General features: G+C 39.4%; 1 protein-coding gene across 2 annotated transcripts in view; it reads right to left on the reverse strand.

Annotated features, from left to right (window-relative positions):
* Positions 1–18,097, reverse strand: part of tmem132e (transmembrane protein 132E) — a 238,781-nt gene that overhangs the window by 16,763 nt on the left and 203,921 nt on the right. For both annotated transcript variants that reach the window (XM_046838888.1, XM_046838887.1), the window contains exons 4-5: positions 11,498–11,690; positions 4,560–4,703 (exon numbers count right to left, since the gene is read on the reverse strand). In XM_046838888.1, the coding sequence (XP_046694844.1) occupies positions 4,560–4,703; positions 11,498–11,690 (337 nt within the window). The remainder of the gene's footprint in view (positions 1–4,559; positions 4,704–11,497; positions 11,691–18,097) is intronic.

The raw sequence follows: 18,097 nt of genomic DNA on the forward strand, positions 1-18,097 counted from the left end.
ATCAAGTTCTCACAACACCAAGACCACACACTCCCCTTTGGTAATCCAAACTATAAATATAGAATATTGTATCAGTTGAAAGGTACAGGGGCAACAGTCAGAATTGGGGCCCTTTGACAGGTTAATGCACCATGATCCATGTTGATAAACATGTTGTACGATAGTATTAGATGTCCATTCCTTCTGCTTGATCCTGGTCAGGTTTGCTGAGAACCTGTAGCTCTGCACAAGAACATCGGACTTAAGTTGGGAATGCAGTCTGGATAGGACACCAATCCACACCTACAAATATTGATGCTTTCACTGGCGTATTTAGTCGTATTTCCAATTAAGATGCTGAGAAGGTTCAGGGGTATCTATGGCTGGCTGAGAAGCAAAGTGTCTAAGACACTACTGAGGTGAACTTGAAGTTCCAGATGCGCTTCTACTAGCCATACTCAAACAAGATTCTGCTGTCATGACCTTACTCTGACCATCTCAAGAACAGATGGTGGCAAAGAAGCTGGGGCTGAGCTTTAAAAAGCAGCCAGTATGAAATGTTCATGCATATGTAATGGAGCACTGATGGGTATTTAAATTGACAGCACATTTGTGGGGTAATAGAGTGGGCTAACGGTTTAATGTGGGTTAATGGCACTGGCAGAGTAAATGATGGTGCTAGCAATTAAGGAAAGTAGCGAATGTTTTTGACATTGATCCCAGGACCTAGTGTACAAGCTAAGGTTTTAAATACAGATGCGCTTTTTTGTGTCTTTGAATGGGGAATTTGAATTTCATTAGCATTGTAAGCATTAGAGAGGAGAGGCGCTAGGATACAGCATGGCTAGTGTGGTATATGTTTGTGAAATGGGATTTTGTGGCCCTGCTGACCTTAGACGGCCAGTGTGATTAGTCATGGGGGGGAGCGTTTCAGAGCTTCCTGCTTTCGAAGCAGGACCTCAACAGGATCTGGTCATGTACCCAGTCACAATATTTCATTGCTCAGGCCAGAAGTCGCAGGCTGCTTTGTGCAACAAATTTAGAGGTATAAAGTTTTTATAATGTTCCTTCTCTCATTGCCTGAATAGGAATTTATTCTAACGTGACAGCGCCAAGCTTAACAATGGGTCAGTAAAGTAATTTTCTCTGTAGTAATGTATGTATTTTGATAGCCAAACACTTATTAATGATCAAAGACTCTGCTTATTTGGAATTATTTACACCGGCAAAACTACATAAAAGGCAAAATGACACCCAAATGGTGAAAGATTGCCTCCTTAAACACAGAGTGTGGTGAATCTTTTAGTGATGCAGCTCAGGCAATGCTGCACATCAAAAACAGACAAGTTCATTCAATTCATTTGCATAGAGTTATTAATATTCATCTTAAACAGCAACGCGATCTGTAATCTGTTTGACCGGGTTACATATGAGATCAGGGTGATACATTTTTTCTACGCTCAGATGGATGGGCAAGTTAATGCTTTGCATGAACCACTTTCACAGAAACGTATGTACTAGCTAACCAATGCTTACGAGTGCTCAGGTTCAGCTGAAAATTTCATGAGAAATCATTACAGAGGAAAGCAGGACATCAAAAATACTTCTTGACGTTCAGGGTTCTCATAAAATAGTATGAGCTTTATTTTATTTGTTCGCAGTACAGTCAACCCCTGATCATTCACGGCTCTGAAAATCTTCGGGTTCTCAGTTGAAACCTAACCAACAGCAAGTTGCGGATTATCGCAAAATCCACGAATTCCGGGGGACCACTGTATTATAACTTGGCTATAACCAATACTGTGTGTCAAAATCACATTTAATTTGAATCTAACAATATCTAATATTTTTGCAAATGCAATGCACATCAGCTACCCAAATGAGTTATTCTTCTTGTTCACTTATGGAGCACCCTTTGTTTTGCCCCTAATCCAATGGCTAGTGAGGCTCATTCTCCAAAGAGTTGAAGCTTAAATCAAAGAGTTTAAATGATTTAAAGGATGTGTTGGTTGCTAACCAAGTCTCTGTAGCTGTGTAAAGAGCTACTGAGCTACAGTGGATAAAATGTTGGGACTTCTGATCAGGTCATGGTTTCAAATCCAAGCACCACTGCTGGGCCCTTGAGAAAGGCTCTTAACCTTAATAATAAGGCATAAGTCAGATATGCAAATTTGTATTGAGCCTGTAGGCTTGAACTGCAAAATAAAAAAAAACTCTGATGGTAGTGACAAAAGTTGTTCCTCCGTCAGTGAATACAGCCAATAAGAGAGGGTCATATGTGCCTCTAACCTTCTCCTAATCCCCTTTCTCTTCTCGTTCTTGCAGAGTTTCCTTACTTTTTTTTACCTCCTAAACGGATCGTTTCATTGATCTCTCAGGTCGTGCGTAAGTCACACCGTGAACACCTCGTTTCAAATTAGCCTCCAAAGTAGACAGCCCAGTCAAGCAAACCCACTCGATAAGCTGCCAGGTAGCGGTCTCTAAATCTTAAAACCCGTTTCACTGCAAACTCTCAGCCTCTGTTTGCCTTTGACGCAACAGCTCTCATTTCGCTCTCGCAGCAATGCCAATCCAGAAATATCAGAAGAGGTCGCTATGTTAGCGGTCTTTTCTTTCTCCTCAAAGCTTGTTAAAAGTTAGCATGGATGATGCTTTGTGGAAACTGCCCCAATGAAACGGACAGCAGCTTTTATGGGATGTATAAAAATGCTGCAATAAACGATAATTGAAAATGCGTTTATGTTCTTTATCGCAGTCGTTGGCGATGTTGAGTTTATGGTGGCAGAAAGAAAAAGAACAATTCAACATATAGTATACAGAAGAGAATAAAACGCAAGAGAAGAATTTGAAAGCTTGTACATGCCTAAAGGAAGATGGAAAGCTCTGAGAGATAGCGTAATAATATGTATAGTATAATAAAAAAAAGAATGTCATGCCCATTGGCAATACTTATGGAACGAGTTTACCGTTAAAAGCTCTGAATTTGACTGCTATAAAATTTCTCTGGCCAGAAATTCAGGCTGTATTAAGGTCATGTTTTTGTTGGTTAAAAGAAATTAAATACACAACATGGACAAACCAATTCGGACACCTGAATTTTCCAGCCATATTTCTTTCTTTCCCAAACTATTACCTCAGTTGGAGGCACACAATTGTTTAGGATGTCGTTGGATCTGGTAGCATTGCGTTTTATCTTGAACTATGAGACCCAAACTTGCCGTTCCAACGTGAAAATCTAACTCCATAAAGATAAGATTTACATGGAATAGAGTGAAAGATCTTAAGTGGCCTGCTATAGAGCTCTGACCTCAACCGAATTGAACACCTTTGGGGTGATTTGGAACACTGTCTGCACCCCAGGACTCCTCACCTCACCTACATTAATACTTTACTAATTAAGAGTGTGTTAGGGAAGTGAAGAAAAGAGTGCAGGCAGGGTGGAGTGGGTGGAGAAGAGTGAAAGGAGTGATTTGTGATAGAAGGGTATCTGCAAGAATAAAAGGGAAAGTTTATAGGACTGTGGTGAGACCTGAGATGTTGTATGGTTTAGAGACAGTGGCATTGAGTAAAGGACAGGAGGTGGAGCTGGAGGTAGCAGAGCTGAAGATGTTGAGGTTTTCGTTGGGAGTGACGAGGATGGACAGGATTAGAAATGAGTTTATTAGAGGGACAGCGCATGTAGGACATTTTGGTGACAAGGTGAGGGAGGTGAGATTGAGATGGTTTGGACATGTGCAGAAGAGGGACATGAGTTATATTGGTAGAAGAATGCTGAGAATGGAGCCACCAGGAAGACGGAAAAGAGGAAGACCAAGGAGGAGGTTTATGGATGTGGTGAGGGAAGACATGCAGGTAGTTGGTGTGAAAGAGGCAGATGTAGAGGAGAGGGTGGTATGGAGACTGATGATCCGCTGTGGCGCCCCCTAATGGGAGCAGCCGAAAGAAAAAGAAAAACACCCTTGTGACTGAATAAGCACAGTAGTATAAATACCCATGAAAATATGCACAATAGGTTAAAAAAACTATTATTTTAGAAATTGCTTTTACATTGTACAAACCTTTTTTTTTTTACCCTGCCCCCATTTCAGTGTGTTCATAAATATGGGGGAAATCACGTCAGATACTTTATCCGGGAAATCAAACAAACCAAAAAAAAAAATGAAATTATCAATATGACAGCTATGTCAACACAATCCATAATCCGTATGGCCGGATTACATAAGAGATGGATGGGCAAGTAAATGCTTTGGATGAATCACCTACTATTCATAGGAATAGACGTACAAGCTAACGAATGCTTACTATATTAATGACTAGTTAAAAATCTTGTGAGAAATCATTACAGACATCAAGAAGAACACGATGTTCGATGTTCTCATTAAATACTATGAGCTGGTCTTTATTAGTTTGCAATATTATAACTTGGCTATCAAAAAGACGGTCCAGTGCATAGACATTTAATCAGAACCTGAAAATGTAAAAAAACGTCCAATATTTTTGCATTTGACATTAACCTACAAGCACTACCGTTAATTCTCTGTCCTTTCATAGGTTACTGAGAGTTCGTAAGGAAAGAATACCTTGACGATGTCCTCGTTGGACGACTTGCACTCCACAAACGAGGAGATGTCCGTGACCATCCCGCTCAGTTCTATGGAGACAACTTTGACAGGGATGGCGACAGTCCGGCCGGTCAGCACAGCTGTGTTGATGATCTCAGTGTCCTAGAAAAAGAGAACATGCTGTCATGAAAAAACTAAAGGTTCGGTTCATACGGAGTTCATTGCGGGGTTTTACATTGAAAAGTATTTGTCTGGAATCAACTTTAGTCTGCACCTGGCATATAAACCTCACCACTGCTACGAGTGGTGCTCTTTGTAGGGCGTACGACCTCGTACGACTTTCTAAAAAAAACGCAGTGTAACTTAGGGTGATTAGGAATGCAAATGGACGCCGCATATTTCTCATTTACATAGCAAAAACCAGTATATTGGTTAGAGACGGCGCCTTAATAGCTACGCGCTTAGTGAATTAGAGGAGACGGGGATATTTAATTAGAAACCCGAACTTTTGCAGAGAACTTGTTCTTTTGCAAAGCAATTATGTGCACAAAGGCTGGAAAAAAAAAAAAAAGAAAGCAGAACCGATTGCTAACAAGCTTAATAGACAAATGGTGTTGCACATCATTCCTAATGAAAAACATACTGTTCGGAAATCGAATTGCCGAACTGTAGGTACGATTCTGCACTCAGGAGTCGAGAGAACTTTGTGAGAACGCGAACTCCTTGCCGTTGTACCTGAACTTGCAAATTGATGCAATGTTCGCTGGTCTTTCAATTAAACCCCCCAAAAAGGGGACACTGGGGCCAATTACAGAGCACACCAGCTCCTCAAATGCTTCTCCTGAATTCTATTCATTAGTCCTGTTGCTGCAGGGATGCAAAATGGAGGAGTGCAAATGATTTCACATGGGGGGGTGGGAGCAAAAAAAAAAACGAATTGAGGTGAATTTTTGTATGTACTCAAGGCTCATGTGTTAATAGAAAAAACAGCTCACTTGAAGAACGTGCAAGACCCGAGCTCGCCATACCCGAGGCCAGGTATAAAAACATGATTTAATTATGTTCTGTCTTTTTAATCGCTTCGAAATTACGGACACGGAAATGAATTGGTCACAACTGAGCAATTTTACACACGTGCACAAAAAAAACCTTGGAAACTCCTAGGAGGGAATGTTAAAAGTATCCTTTTTCCTCATCGAGCTTAAAAGTGACGAACCTGAAACCGAAAATAAAGATGACGCGGTAATCAATTAAAAAAAGGAAAACGATCTCAACAATATACTTTGTGCATGACATCTTTCCCTCCCTCGCATTAATGCCATCATTAATAGGAGGATTTACTCTTCAAACTTTTACGCATCCTCACAAGATCTACCCTCTCCCTTCTCCTCCACACCGCTCCAGCATAAAAAGCCATTTGTTTCTTTACTTCCCTCGTTTCTCACGGCCTAAAGGGTGCCAAACGTCGAGCGCAAGAATCTCTCTCTCAGGCTGTAAATGTTCCACTCACCGATTAATCATAGGAAATTAACAGCCTGGATTAATATTTCCCTGTCTAAGTATGGTCACTGGAGTTATTAACTCGGGATTGGAGCTGAATTTTCGATGCCCCTTCGACAGGCGCTGCATAATCATTACTCTTACGCCGCCCTACGTTTCTTTCGCTCTACGTCTGCTCGCCTCATTGCCAAAAATGAATGCTTCTGCAAGGGGGGAAAAAAAAAAGTCAATTCCAGACTTTGCCTCTGGATGTAATGTGATATCATATTTGGAGTAACATTATTACAAATAATTACAAGCTCCAGACTATTATATTACTTCCAATGAATCCAGTGTTCATAATGCATTATAAACGCACTGATATGCTTTTAATATAGAGACATTATGCCTAAAAAATGTTCCACGACAGTAAATGTGGCTATAAAAATCTATTTTTAAAAGTAAGTGTTTTTTTAAGTCATTATATAGTTTATATTGGTTGGAGTGGAAGATCTTGAGTGTGCTTTACAATTGTTTTATTTAGAAAGTGACCAATAAACATGTGACCAATATTGTTTATTTAGATGTTTTTTTTCCTCCCATTGCCACTGCTGGTACAATAATAATTCGAAGACCGAGATCATGTCCTGAGAGTCACACAGGATACAGATTAACATGGCAGAGGTAGAGCTGAATCTTCCTGGAGACAGAACAGAAAAAGAACGTTTTTCTTTTTGGGAAAGGAGCCATGTGTTAACTCATGACAATCATGTGATTAATCGAGATTAAATATTTTAATCGATTGACAGCCCTAATATATTTTTTATATAAATATACACACACACACATACATATATATATATATATATATATATATATATATATATATATATATATATATATATATATATATATATATAGGTTCATTAACATTCAAGGTCCTCTCTCACTGGGAAAACCACAGAACTCATTGTCATGCACATGGAACCATTACTAAAATGACTTGCTGAAAGAAAGCAATTTGAAGATATATCGATTGTGGCCATAAATTGATCGGTATGTGGATAGCACCATCGGCTTCTAGATTTCAGAGATGCTTGATTAGTATTTAAAGGTACAATGTGTGCTATGAGAACCTTCCCAACACCGTTTCACCATAACCTCTAAAAACAGAAGCTTCCACACAAATATATGATGTTTGCATCAAATTCTGTCCTTCTGCAAATAGTCATTTCAGCCATATGCCCCTGGTACAGTGTAGTACAGTGAAAATGAAACAATGTTCTTCCAGGACTAAGGTGTTACATAGAACAACCAACGCTACAGGAGTCAACACAGAACTAACTTAGATCAAGTCCTGTGAGCAAACAATGCAAGATAAGGCAACTTCTTCTTCTTCTTTCGGCTGCTCCCATTAGGGGGCGCCACAACGGATTATCCGTCTTTATACCCCCCTGTCCTCTACATCTGCCTCTTTCTAACCTGCATGTCTTCCTTCACCACTTCCATAAACCACCTCCTTGGCCTTCCTCTTTTCCTTCTTCCTGGTGGCTTAATTCTCAGCATTCTCCTACCGATATACCCCATGTCCCTCCTCTGCACATGTCCAAACCATCTCACCTTGTCTCCAAAACGCCCTACATGCGCGGTCCGTCTAATAAACTTATTTCTAATCCTGTCCATCCTCGTCACTTCCAACGAAAACCTCAACATCTTCAGGTCTTCTACCTCTAGCTCCACCTCCTGTCTTTTAGTCAAATGCAAGATAAGACAACAATTCCCAAAAAATATTTCAAAAGAATACAATCTTCTAGTGGTTTTCTGGTCATCTGCTGGTGTTCACAGCCCATTTGTTTATGTTGTGTGTTCTGTGATTGGTTTTCTGCTTAACTCAGATGTAAAGAGTGGTTGTTCGAGATTAACACAATCATGCTGCCAGTGTTCTCAAAGATTCTTTGACCTTAAAGTGAACATGAAAACATTTACTTTGAATATATCAATATGTAAAACAAATAGTTGCCAAATATATTATTATTACAAAGTTTTCTTCAGGAGCCTGACCTCAACACACAAGTAATGTGGATTTATTTATAGAGCTGCTCCATTTAGCTTGTGCAGACCACAGGTTGTGTGTAGGGCAATATATTTCTGATGGTCTGTCCAAAATTATGATATTATTCATTTAAAGAACAGTTGTAAGTAAAAAAAAACAAACATTTGGGTATTTAGTTGTATATAGTTATTTATTTATTTTCCTATTCCTTGTCCAAGCACATTTCCATATAGCTTTTATATGCATTTCTTTCTTAGCTTAAATATGTGACGGGCAACGCTAAAACACCACGGACCTCACACGACGTCCAAAGGATCATTAAATCAATCAAGACGGCGATAAAATATATCGAGCATTGAAATCTGAAAACCTGAAATGAACCCCCCCACCACCACCCCCGGGTCCTCCCATAGTGTGCATTCTTTACCCATCAATTTCATACAACACTAAAGTTAGTGAATGGAATAATGGGGACACGGCTCTTTTTGTGTGTGCACATGGATGTGTGTGTGTAATTGGCAGTTAAAACATGCAAATGTGTTCTTATGGCCATTGCTTTTCTTTTCTGAAGTCTTTCAATGCAGCAAAGGTGAGTGTATATGGGAGTGTGTGTGTGTGTGTGTGTGTGTGTGTGTGTGGGTAAGTGACAGCCTGCTGCAAGTAGAGACAGACGGTCAGCCAGGCCATCTTGCCCTCTACTTCCTGTAAATTATGTAAGCATGGAGTATTGCAGCCTGGAGCAAAGCAGAGTTACTATATCCATCCCTGAAGTTGAGTATTTTCGAATAACAACATACGCCATAGTGTTTTGTTTCCTCTGACTTGCCGATAATTCCATTTTTTTCTATTAAAAAACGATAATTAGTATTTTTAATCCACTTACACTAACAAGTAATGTTTAGAGCATCAATGGAAGAAAGACACTGTTATCACTCACATTATAGTACACTATATGGACAAAGATTTGCAGACACCTGACCATAAGATTTGTGTTTTGAACATCTAATTCCACCTGTTCCACCTTCACTCTTCTGGGAAGATGTTCCACAAAATCTGAGATTCGTGCTCGTTTATCTACAAGGGTATTATTAAAAAATCAAGTAGTGATGTAGGTGATGTGAGAAGGCCTGGAGTGCAGTCAGCGTCCCAATTCATCCCAAAGGTGACCCTTGAGGTCAGAGCTCTAAAGCAGACCACTTCCACCCCAACACAGGTATTATCACACTGGAACAGGTTTGAGTCCCTTAGTTCAAGTGAAGGAAAAATGTAACGCTAGCACATCTAAGAACTTCTTACACAACATAATTAACAACGTGGGATCCACCCACAGTATATTAAATAGCTGCTAACAAAAAAATTTACATAGGCTGTTTTGACTAACAGGGTGAAATATTACAGCAAATAATCGAGAGGTAAAAAGACTTGAGGTCAGAGGAATAAAAACCCATCGACACCCCTGAACTGAACTGACCCAGCACTTATTCATAATCCTGAGGCCTGAATACTGATGTGCACAATTTCAGTGCTTGTATTAACTCTGAATTCAACCAACTAAATGACCACAATCCCATTTTCTTCACTTGATAATTCGCTTCAAAACGCTTTTCTGCCAAGCGAATGTTTTGTATATAATTGTGCATATTTGTGTGTTGTTTATCATGTACATAATGCTATTTGCTGGCTCAAGTCAATGTGGGACTAATTGTGATCGCTCTTGGCATGCTATGTATGAGCGTGGCCTTTGTTGTGTCTCTAAACACAGCTATACCCACCAGTCTGATTAGTCCAGTTGGCAAATCCCATGATTCCTCTGGGTAAACGTGAGGCCTTAGACAATTTACCGGTCGTTTCCCGATGCATGCGCATGTTTGGCATTTAAATAGGTGTTATTTTGTCCGTGTGTATCGTGCCAAGTAGTAATGAGTGAGTGAACTTGGAGAATTTACTTCCTGAGCTCCAATATAAGCTTATTTTTACATATAAAGACGCTCCCCACCTTATGAACAAGTTACGTTCTGATCGACCTTTCGTAGCATAAATTTGTTCGTAACTTGTTACTGTGTTCGGTTTTGACTATGCATATCTCCTAACGATGTAAAAGCTATAAATACTATCAAATAAACAATCAAATATACTAAAACTAATCAAAATAATAAAAATTCTGTATACAATATTTTGTATTAAGTGACAAAAAAATTATAAAAATTGAAGAAATCCACTTGAAAAAATTCCTTACTCGTGACAATCAACTACTTTTTTGTCGCGGTTTGTTAGTATCCGCGAAACTTCGTTAAGTGAAAGTTCGTAAAGTGGGGAGCGTCTGTAAAATGATTTTGCTGGAAGGTGGAAAGGTACTGATCTTACATCTAGCTTATTTGACTTATATGACCTGAATGGAGTTCTGTTAAATCGTGTGATGTAGCTTGTTACACATTACTTCTAAAATGTTAAGTCAAAGTTGCATTACAGAAACCGCATGAAAAATCCATAGCGCATTAAAATAAACCTACTCTATATAGTTCGTGGACACCTGACCATAAGATTTGTATGTCATTTTTGAACATCCCATTCCACACTTCCAGTCTTCTGGGAAGATTCTCCACTAGATTTTGGAGTGTACTTATTATTTGCGCTCATTAGGCTACAAGGGCGATCAGGTATTGATGTAGGGTAAGGAGGCCTGGGGTGCAGTCATGGTTTCAATTCATAGTGTTTAATAGGGTTGAGGTCAGAGCTCTGAAGCCACTCAAGAACATCCACCATGTAAACCATATCTTCATAAAGCTGGTTTTGCATACAGTGGCATTGCTGTTCTGGAACAGGTTTGGGTCTTTTAGTTCAAGTGAAGGAAACGTATTCCTTCACTACTGCATTCACGGACATCCTATGCAGTTGTGTGCCTTGAGAAGTTGGGGAAACTATGGCTGGAAAAGTATAAGTCAGGTGTTCCAATTCTTGTGTATGTTTTGGTCTCACACCCAGCTCTACTCTCATTGTTATGACTAATCCGAACTGAGAATTCAACACTGTTTTGGTACAACTACATATAAAGTTGTATTTGATGTCAGCCATTTTGATTTTGCTCGTGGTAAATGTGATTACAGACAATTTCATAAAAATGTCATTTCTAGACTCGTGGCATTTAGCTCGATAATATCCTTCGATAAATATTGGTTTATTTGTGGGTAATAACACCCAGGCAAGAGTATTGACTAATATACATTGAATCAATGAACTGCTCTTCAATATGTACAGAATCACTCAACTTAATTTATCCAATATTACCTCTGGTAGCTGTAACCGAAAGTTCATTTCTTGAGTCTTTGAGTTGTATTTAATACATTTGAAAAAACACTCTGACCTTTCTGATCGAGCGCCAGATCATAACAAGGCATTGCAACCAATAGAAAACAGTCTTTCTTACCATAGACAGTGGGATGATGGCCTGAATATCTTTCTGCACCACCGTCAACTCGGTCACCACCTTGTCCGAGTCTGGAGGAGGATTCTGGCCACGGTAATCGATGTTCCAGTTGATTCTCCTCGTCACTGACTGGCTCGTGAAGTTCTCCATTTCAAAATCCAGCTGCATGATTTCCAGGTTGGCACTCACATCGCTATAAATGGGGGGTGGTGGGACAGAAAAAAACAAAATATTCAGGGCACAATGAAACATCCGTTGATCCATTGCATGAGTGTTTGTTGACAAAATATGCTAGCTACCAAATTCACGCTTGTTGAAAAGATTGTAATTAGGGTCAGATTGAGATTAGATCATTAAACGGTTTAATGTTCTGGCCACCAGCAGAGACAGATGTTCTGTCATGTATTAGGCGTTATATATTGAAACAATCAAACAATGGGACAATTAGTCGAGCTGAGACTAGGCCATCTGTTGTTTTGGAAAGAAACAGAATACAAAAAATTTGCTACATAGATAAAATGAGGAGAAAAATACAAATGGGTTTGTTTGTTAATATTGTATTAATATATAATCCAAGTATTACTATGCAAGATTTAGGATTACATAAATCTATGCTTATATTTTAAATGTATTATGAAATAAACCATCCAAATGCCCTTGGATGGCTAATTTGACTAAAACAGAGATCCACAAACTTTTTTCTGTGAGGGTCAAATAATTTCTTTCTTTCTTTAATGGGGGCTGGGTAGGTCTGTAACAGAAAATTACAGGGGTCTGGAGTGACTACTAGTATTATTGTGATTTTATTATGATTATAAATTGATTTATTATGCCTCCAAATGCTAGATTAGTTTATTATTTTGATATGTACGGTAGATATCTACCCTATTAAAAAATCATTACTATCATAATGACTATTTTTCAAATTCAATTCTATTGAAATCAAGATGTTTACTTACTTTTGCATATGTATATTGTTGGTGGGTGAAGCTAACAAATAATTATAGGCTACATTTAATAACTAAGGGAAATTTTAGTTTGAAAGCCAACCTTTACTTTTAAATATATATATATATGAGTAAAACATATATTTGAAATGACCCTGTACTAAAATTATCCGATGTTCGGGCATCCTGGTAAAACCTGAGGAATTACTACAAATGTAATTAACGAAAATATTTGACCCTTGATATACTACATGGCCAAAAATGTATAGACGACTGAACATAAGATTCGTGCTTTTTGAATATCTCATTCCACATTTAGTCCCCATTAGCTGATATAATAACCTCCTCTCTTCCAGGAAGATGTTCCACTAGATTTTAGTGTGTGGAGATTCTTGGTCATTCAGCCGCCAACACAACACGGGTCATCTTTCTAATTCATTCTAAAAGGTGTTTCACAAGGTTAAAGCTTAATAACGGCCCGCTCAAGATCTTCCACTCCAACCCATATAAACCATATCTTCGTGAACCGGCTTTGTGCACAGGGCATTGTCATGCTAGCAAAGGTTTGGGTTTCCTCGTTCAAGTGAAGGCAAATTTTCATCCTAGTGCATACAAAAACATCTGATAAAATTGTGTGCCTCCAATTTATGTGGAATTACCAATGGCTGGAAAAGTCGAATGTCCCAATACGTTTATCCATACAGTCTAAAAATCCTAGTTGGACAATTGCTAGCTATTAACATAAACATGTAATTTTCACTAATACTGCCAGAAATCACTATGAAGAAATGAATCATCCCCTTATGACCAATCAGAATGAAGCATTCCTCAGCGCTATACTGTAAAAAGTTTACTTTGAACAAAACTGCTTACCCGTCTCTGCCTAACAAGTACAAGTGGGAAAGTGTAACAAGCCTTAACGCATGGGCCACGGCGCAGAACTTTTCTCTTTCTCCGAGGCCCGAGAACTCTGCAGAACTCCATAATGGATAGTGACAAGCTAAATGAGCTCGGTCTGTGTGTCCCATGCTCACTCATTGAGCATTATTTGCTTTATCCGAAGCTGCCTGTTGCGCATGCGAAGCCGGCTGATATCGGCTGACAATAACAGAGTGGTGCGGCGGGCTGGAATTGATATCGCACAATCGGTGACATTCGAGAGAAGTGATATTGCGTCGTGGAACGGATTGACTGAGGGAGTATGGCAGGCAAGAAAATATGGATTTGACAAGTGGATTACCAACAGCTTTCATTGGAAACGATGCTGGTCAGTGCTAGAAATCTTTAGCCTAAATACTATATATAAAATACTAATGTTGGTGAACATCTCCATTCCGAATTTTTCACCTATAACTCTAAGGTCTAGGATCTGTGCTATTGTGCGAGGTGAGCGGCTGAATCACACAGTCACCACCGCTAAGCAATTTGCTTGTCTGGATCGATGGGGCCAATTAAAAACAGTAACCTCGTCCAAACGTGAAAACTTTGATTACTTTGCCTTTTGTTTAGACAGAAAATAGCTCAAAGGAAAGGGTCTTAAATAGCAATTAATCTCCATTGAACACACCAGCTCTCCCATTGCCCATCTTCTGGACGCTGCATTTACCAAGTTAACATTGTGCTAATTAGACCGTCGCTAAGGATCGATATCCCCGGCAGAACACGGCGGCGCTCAGGAAAAAAAAAAAAAAAAAGAAGACTGGACGAGAATCTTGTCAACAATCAGTCATTAGCCATCGGCTGTTCCAGAGTCGAGCTTTTAAAACGCCCAGCAGTTACATTCATTTTACGGGTGATTAACCTCCAAGGACTGGGAACAAAAAAAAAAAGTTTGTATAAATAAATCCCCCGAAGGGAAACAACAGCAACGAAAAAAAATTAGCACCCAGGTGCCAGAAGCTGCTTTTCACATTGAATGGAATGGGTGAGTGGGTTTCATTTTAACAGGAGAGCGAGGACATACTTGGCCCTGGAGCATTATATGATTTTGGACCGCTATTCGAACCTATCGTGAAAAAATATTATAAGCAGGGTGGGCATGTGAAATAAAGAAAATGACTGGAAGACACATTAAACATACTATAAATTAAAACAAATATACAAGACTACAATTGTAAACTAGTGTAATACGGCCAAATGTGTATGATCAATCGCTCACCATATTTTTTTAAATCAATGTCATACTTTTAAGGTTTTCTTTTAACTCAAAATCGTACTGGAAACTGATGCATCGCATACACTATACAGACAAACGTTTGTCGACGCCTGAGCAGAGGATTCATATGGAATCCCATTGTACATTTAGTTCACATTCCCTGTTATAGTAACCGCCACTCTTCTGAGAAGATAGTCCACTAGATTTTTAAAAGTGTGCTTGTGGAGATTTGTGGTCATTCATCCACAAGGGGTGCCTGTGGTGCAGTCAGCATTCCATTGGAATCTCAAGCTCATCCAGTTCCAACCATTTAAACCATATCCTTATATCCACAGGGGGACTGTTATGCTGGAAGAGGTTTGGGTCTCCTAGTTTAAATGAAGGGTATATTTAATGCTACTGCATCCTAAGACATCTGTTATGCCTCCAACTTTGTGAGAACAATTTAAGGAAGAAATGCAGTTGGCTGAAAAAAGAGAAAAGTCAGGTGTCCCGATACTTTTATATACTCCATATAGTATATACATCTATCAGACATTATAAAAGGTGAAGCCTATAACACTGATGACCTCTTCATCATGGCACATGTTAGTAGGTGGGATTTATTAGGCAACAAATGAACATTTTGTCCTCAAATTTGACGTGTTAGAAGCGGGAAAAATGGGCAGGTTATGAGCGAGTTTAAGGGCCACATTGTGACGTCTAGACGTCTGGGTCAGAGCATCTCCAAATCTGCAGCTCTTGTGGGCTGTTCCCTGCCTGCAGTGGACAGTATCTATCAAAAGTGGTCCAAGGAAGGAACAGTGGTGAACCGGCGACAGGGTCTTGGGAGGCCGAGGCTCATTGATGAACGTGGGGAGCAAAGGCTAGTCCGTGTGGTCCGATCCAACAGACGAGCTCCTGTAGCTCAATCTGAATCAGAACTGTTTTGGTGGCAAAAGGGGGATCAACACACTATTAGGCAGGTGGTCATAATGTTATACCTGATCTGTGCCCATTAAATGATGCCTGGTCGGTGTATAATCATTGCATTTTAATAAGTTTTCTTTTAAACAAGTCGCAACATCATGGCTTTAAAGTTTAGTTGATTAACACGTACACAATTACAAAGGTGTTTTTTTTTCTTTTTTTATTCGAAGCTGAAAAAACAAATCCTACACTGAGCATCAACACCTGCTTTCAGATTGCTCGTCTGATCAGCTGTTAAATTGGCTGGGGTTCTGCGCGAGGCAAAAGCCTACTCGACTCTATAAGCCCATCACAACAGCCGCGTGAAAGTCACTTCTGTCGTTTAACGGTTTAATGAAGCCGCAGTACACCTGTCATCGAAGTTCCATTACAGCACGGAGGAGGACGTGAAGCCGAGATGGCTAACAAAAAAAAACAAAAAAAGAAAGGCCATTTGATGCGCACCGATTTTACGCACTGGTTATAAACATGGACGTTCGTAACACAAAGTGGTATTATTTCTTGTTTTGACAAGAAGGCAGTGGTGGAAAAAAGAAAGATTCAATCTTGAATGATTCGTCTCTCGAGTGTAATGTTCCATGCCACAACAGGATGGCGAATATAATGTCATAGGCTGTGCATTACCCTCTACTATTATTCCTTTTCGAGAATAAACAAACAACAAGAAAAACATACACTGTAACCATGGCAACATAATTCACTAATCCTAACTACCCCTCCTGCTGAAGGTACTAGTGCGACTTCATTGTGTGTAGTAGTGACGTGCATCTCCATAAGTGAGACCGATGTGATGTAAAAGAAAGAAAAAGATTGAATAAAGCCATTAATTCATTTCATCAATTTCTGTTTTGTCTTCAGGAAGGTGCAGCTCTACCTCTGCCATGTTGATCTGTATTCTATGTGACTCTCAGGACAAGCCTCGGTCTCTGTAGTGTTGGGATACTTCATATTCACGTAGCAGCAATGGTGCTGAGAGAACGAATTTGCGAAATAATTTAGCGAGGAGAAATCAATCTATACATAAAATATTGTTTACCAATTATTGGTCACTTTCTTAATAAAAAAAGTATAATGCATCAACTAATAATTACCGTATTTTTCGGACTATAAGCTGCTACTTTTTTCCCACGTTTTGAACCCCGTGGCTTAAACAACGAAGCGGCTAATTTATGAATTTTTCCTGGGTTTTTCCCGGTTTCACAAACTTCAAGCCAAAAAACTAAGCGACATAACATTAGACCAATTAAATTTCCGAACGGAAATGAAAAAAACGCACCGCACCTGTGTTCTGAGCTGCACGGCATCGGGAGAAAAAACTTCCATCGGGGGATTTTTTTAAACGCACGACGAGCCAAAAATAAACTCCCGAGAGAAATAGTTGTGAAAGGAAGGAGGAAGACAGTGAACAATGACTTTCTTGGTCGGCTACTGTTTAGATACAAGCCGTTGTAACGCGTTGAGTCTGGGTGAAGGGAGAGCTCGCTTCTGGCATGCTATTCCCAAAATACCGCTATGCTCTTAAAGGAAGCGCAACATATTTCACCCGTTACACCGTGTGTAACGTGTATTTTGTTAAACCCTGTGTAAAGTACATTAGTGTAGACACCTGCGGCTTATAGACAGGTGTGGACATAGACACGTATATATATATTTTAATTACGGTATATCTAAATAAATTGGTTTCTACCAATGCACTTTATTAAATCGATTTAACTTATATGCCGATGCACCAATGGGGATCGGTGAATCTTACCATCCATAGTACGTAGCCATGCTAAAGGTTTAATGTCAATAAAGAGAATGCGAGTTTCTGCGCTTTAAACTCTAGATGGCAAATTTTTCTCATGTGTAATATCAACACTAGACAATTGTGCACGTCTCTGGCTCTCTCGTGCATGTAGAAGAGGGGGGATAGCACTTACTTTCATACACAATAATCACCTGTTTATCGCAGTGGTTAATAAATTTCATTATTTCAACATAAAAAGAATTCCCTAAACCTTTTTCGGTCTATGGCGCTATCCACGAGAGACCAGGAAAATCGACGACACAAAGAGTTACGTGGTAAATGCGATTCCGCGATAAACTGGGGGCACAAGATTCCAACCGCGGTAAAGCGGGAGATTACTGTATTTTATGCTGCCTTGTGATGCAACAGAAAGATACAGGGACTGCCTTTACATATCTCCAGAGGAAGTATCCCAGTCTCACAGGAAAATTGGATATTATTGAAATAGAGCATGACAGGGATTGATGGTTGGGTATCAAATCACAAACTGCTAACTAACTATGTTGTCTCATAAAACAGAAATCTGTCATTTATGGTTGTTAGTTCAGTTAATTTTTTCCGTGCTTGGACCCCTAGCTTTGTTAACATTCAATTTCACATCCACAAGTGCTTTTTGAACATCACAATCAACATTTAGTCCCCATTATGTCCCCATTTAGTCCCCACATGCTTGGCAAGGTGCACTTGAGCATCTGGAAGTCACATGACCATACATAAACAAAATTTATTTGATGATACCA

Source organism: Silurus meridionalis, chromosome 25, assembly GCF_014805685.1.
Source record: "Silurus meridionalis isolate SWU-2019-XX chromosome 25, ASM1480568v1, whole genome shotgun sequence".
NCBI lineage: Eukaryota > Metazoa > Chordata > Actinopteri > Siluriformes > Siluridae > Silurus > Silurus meridionalis.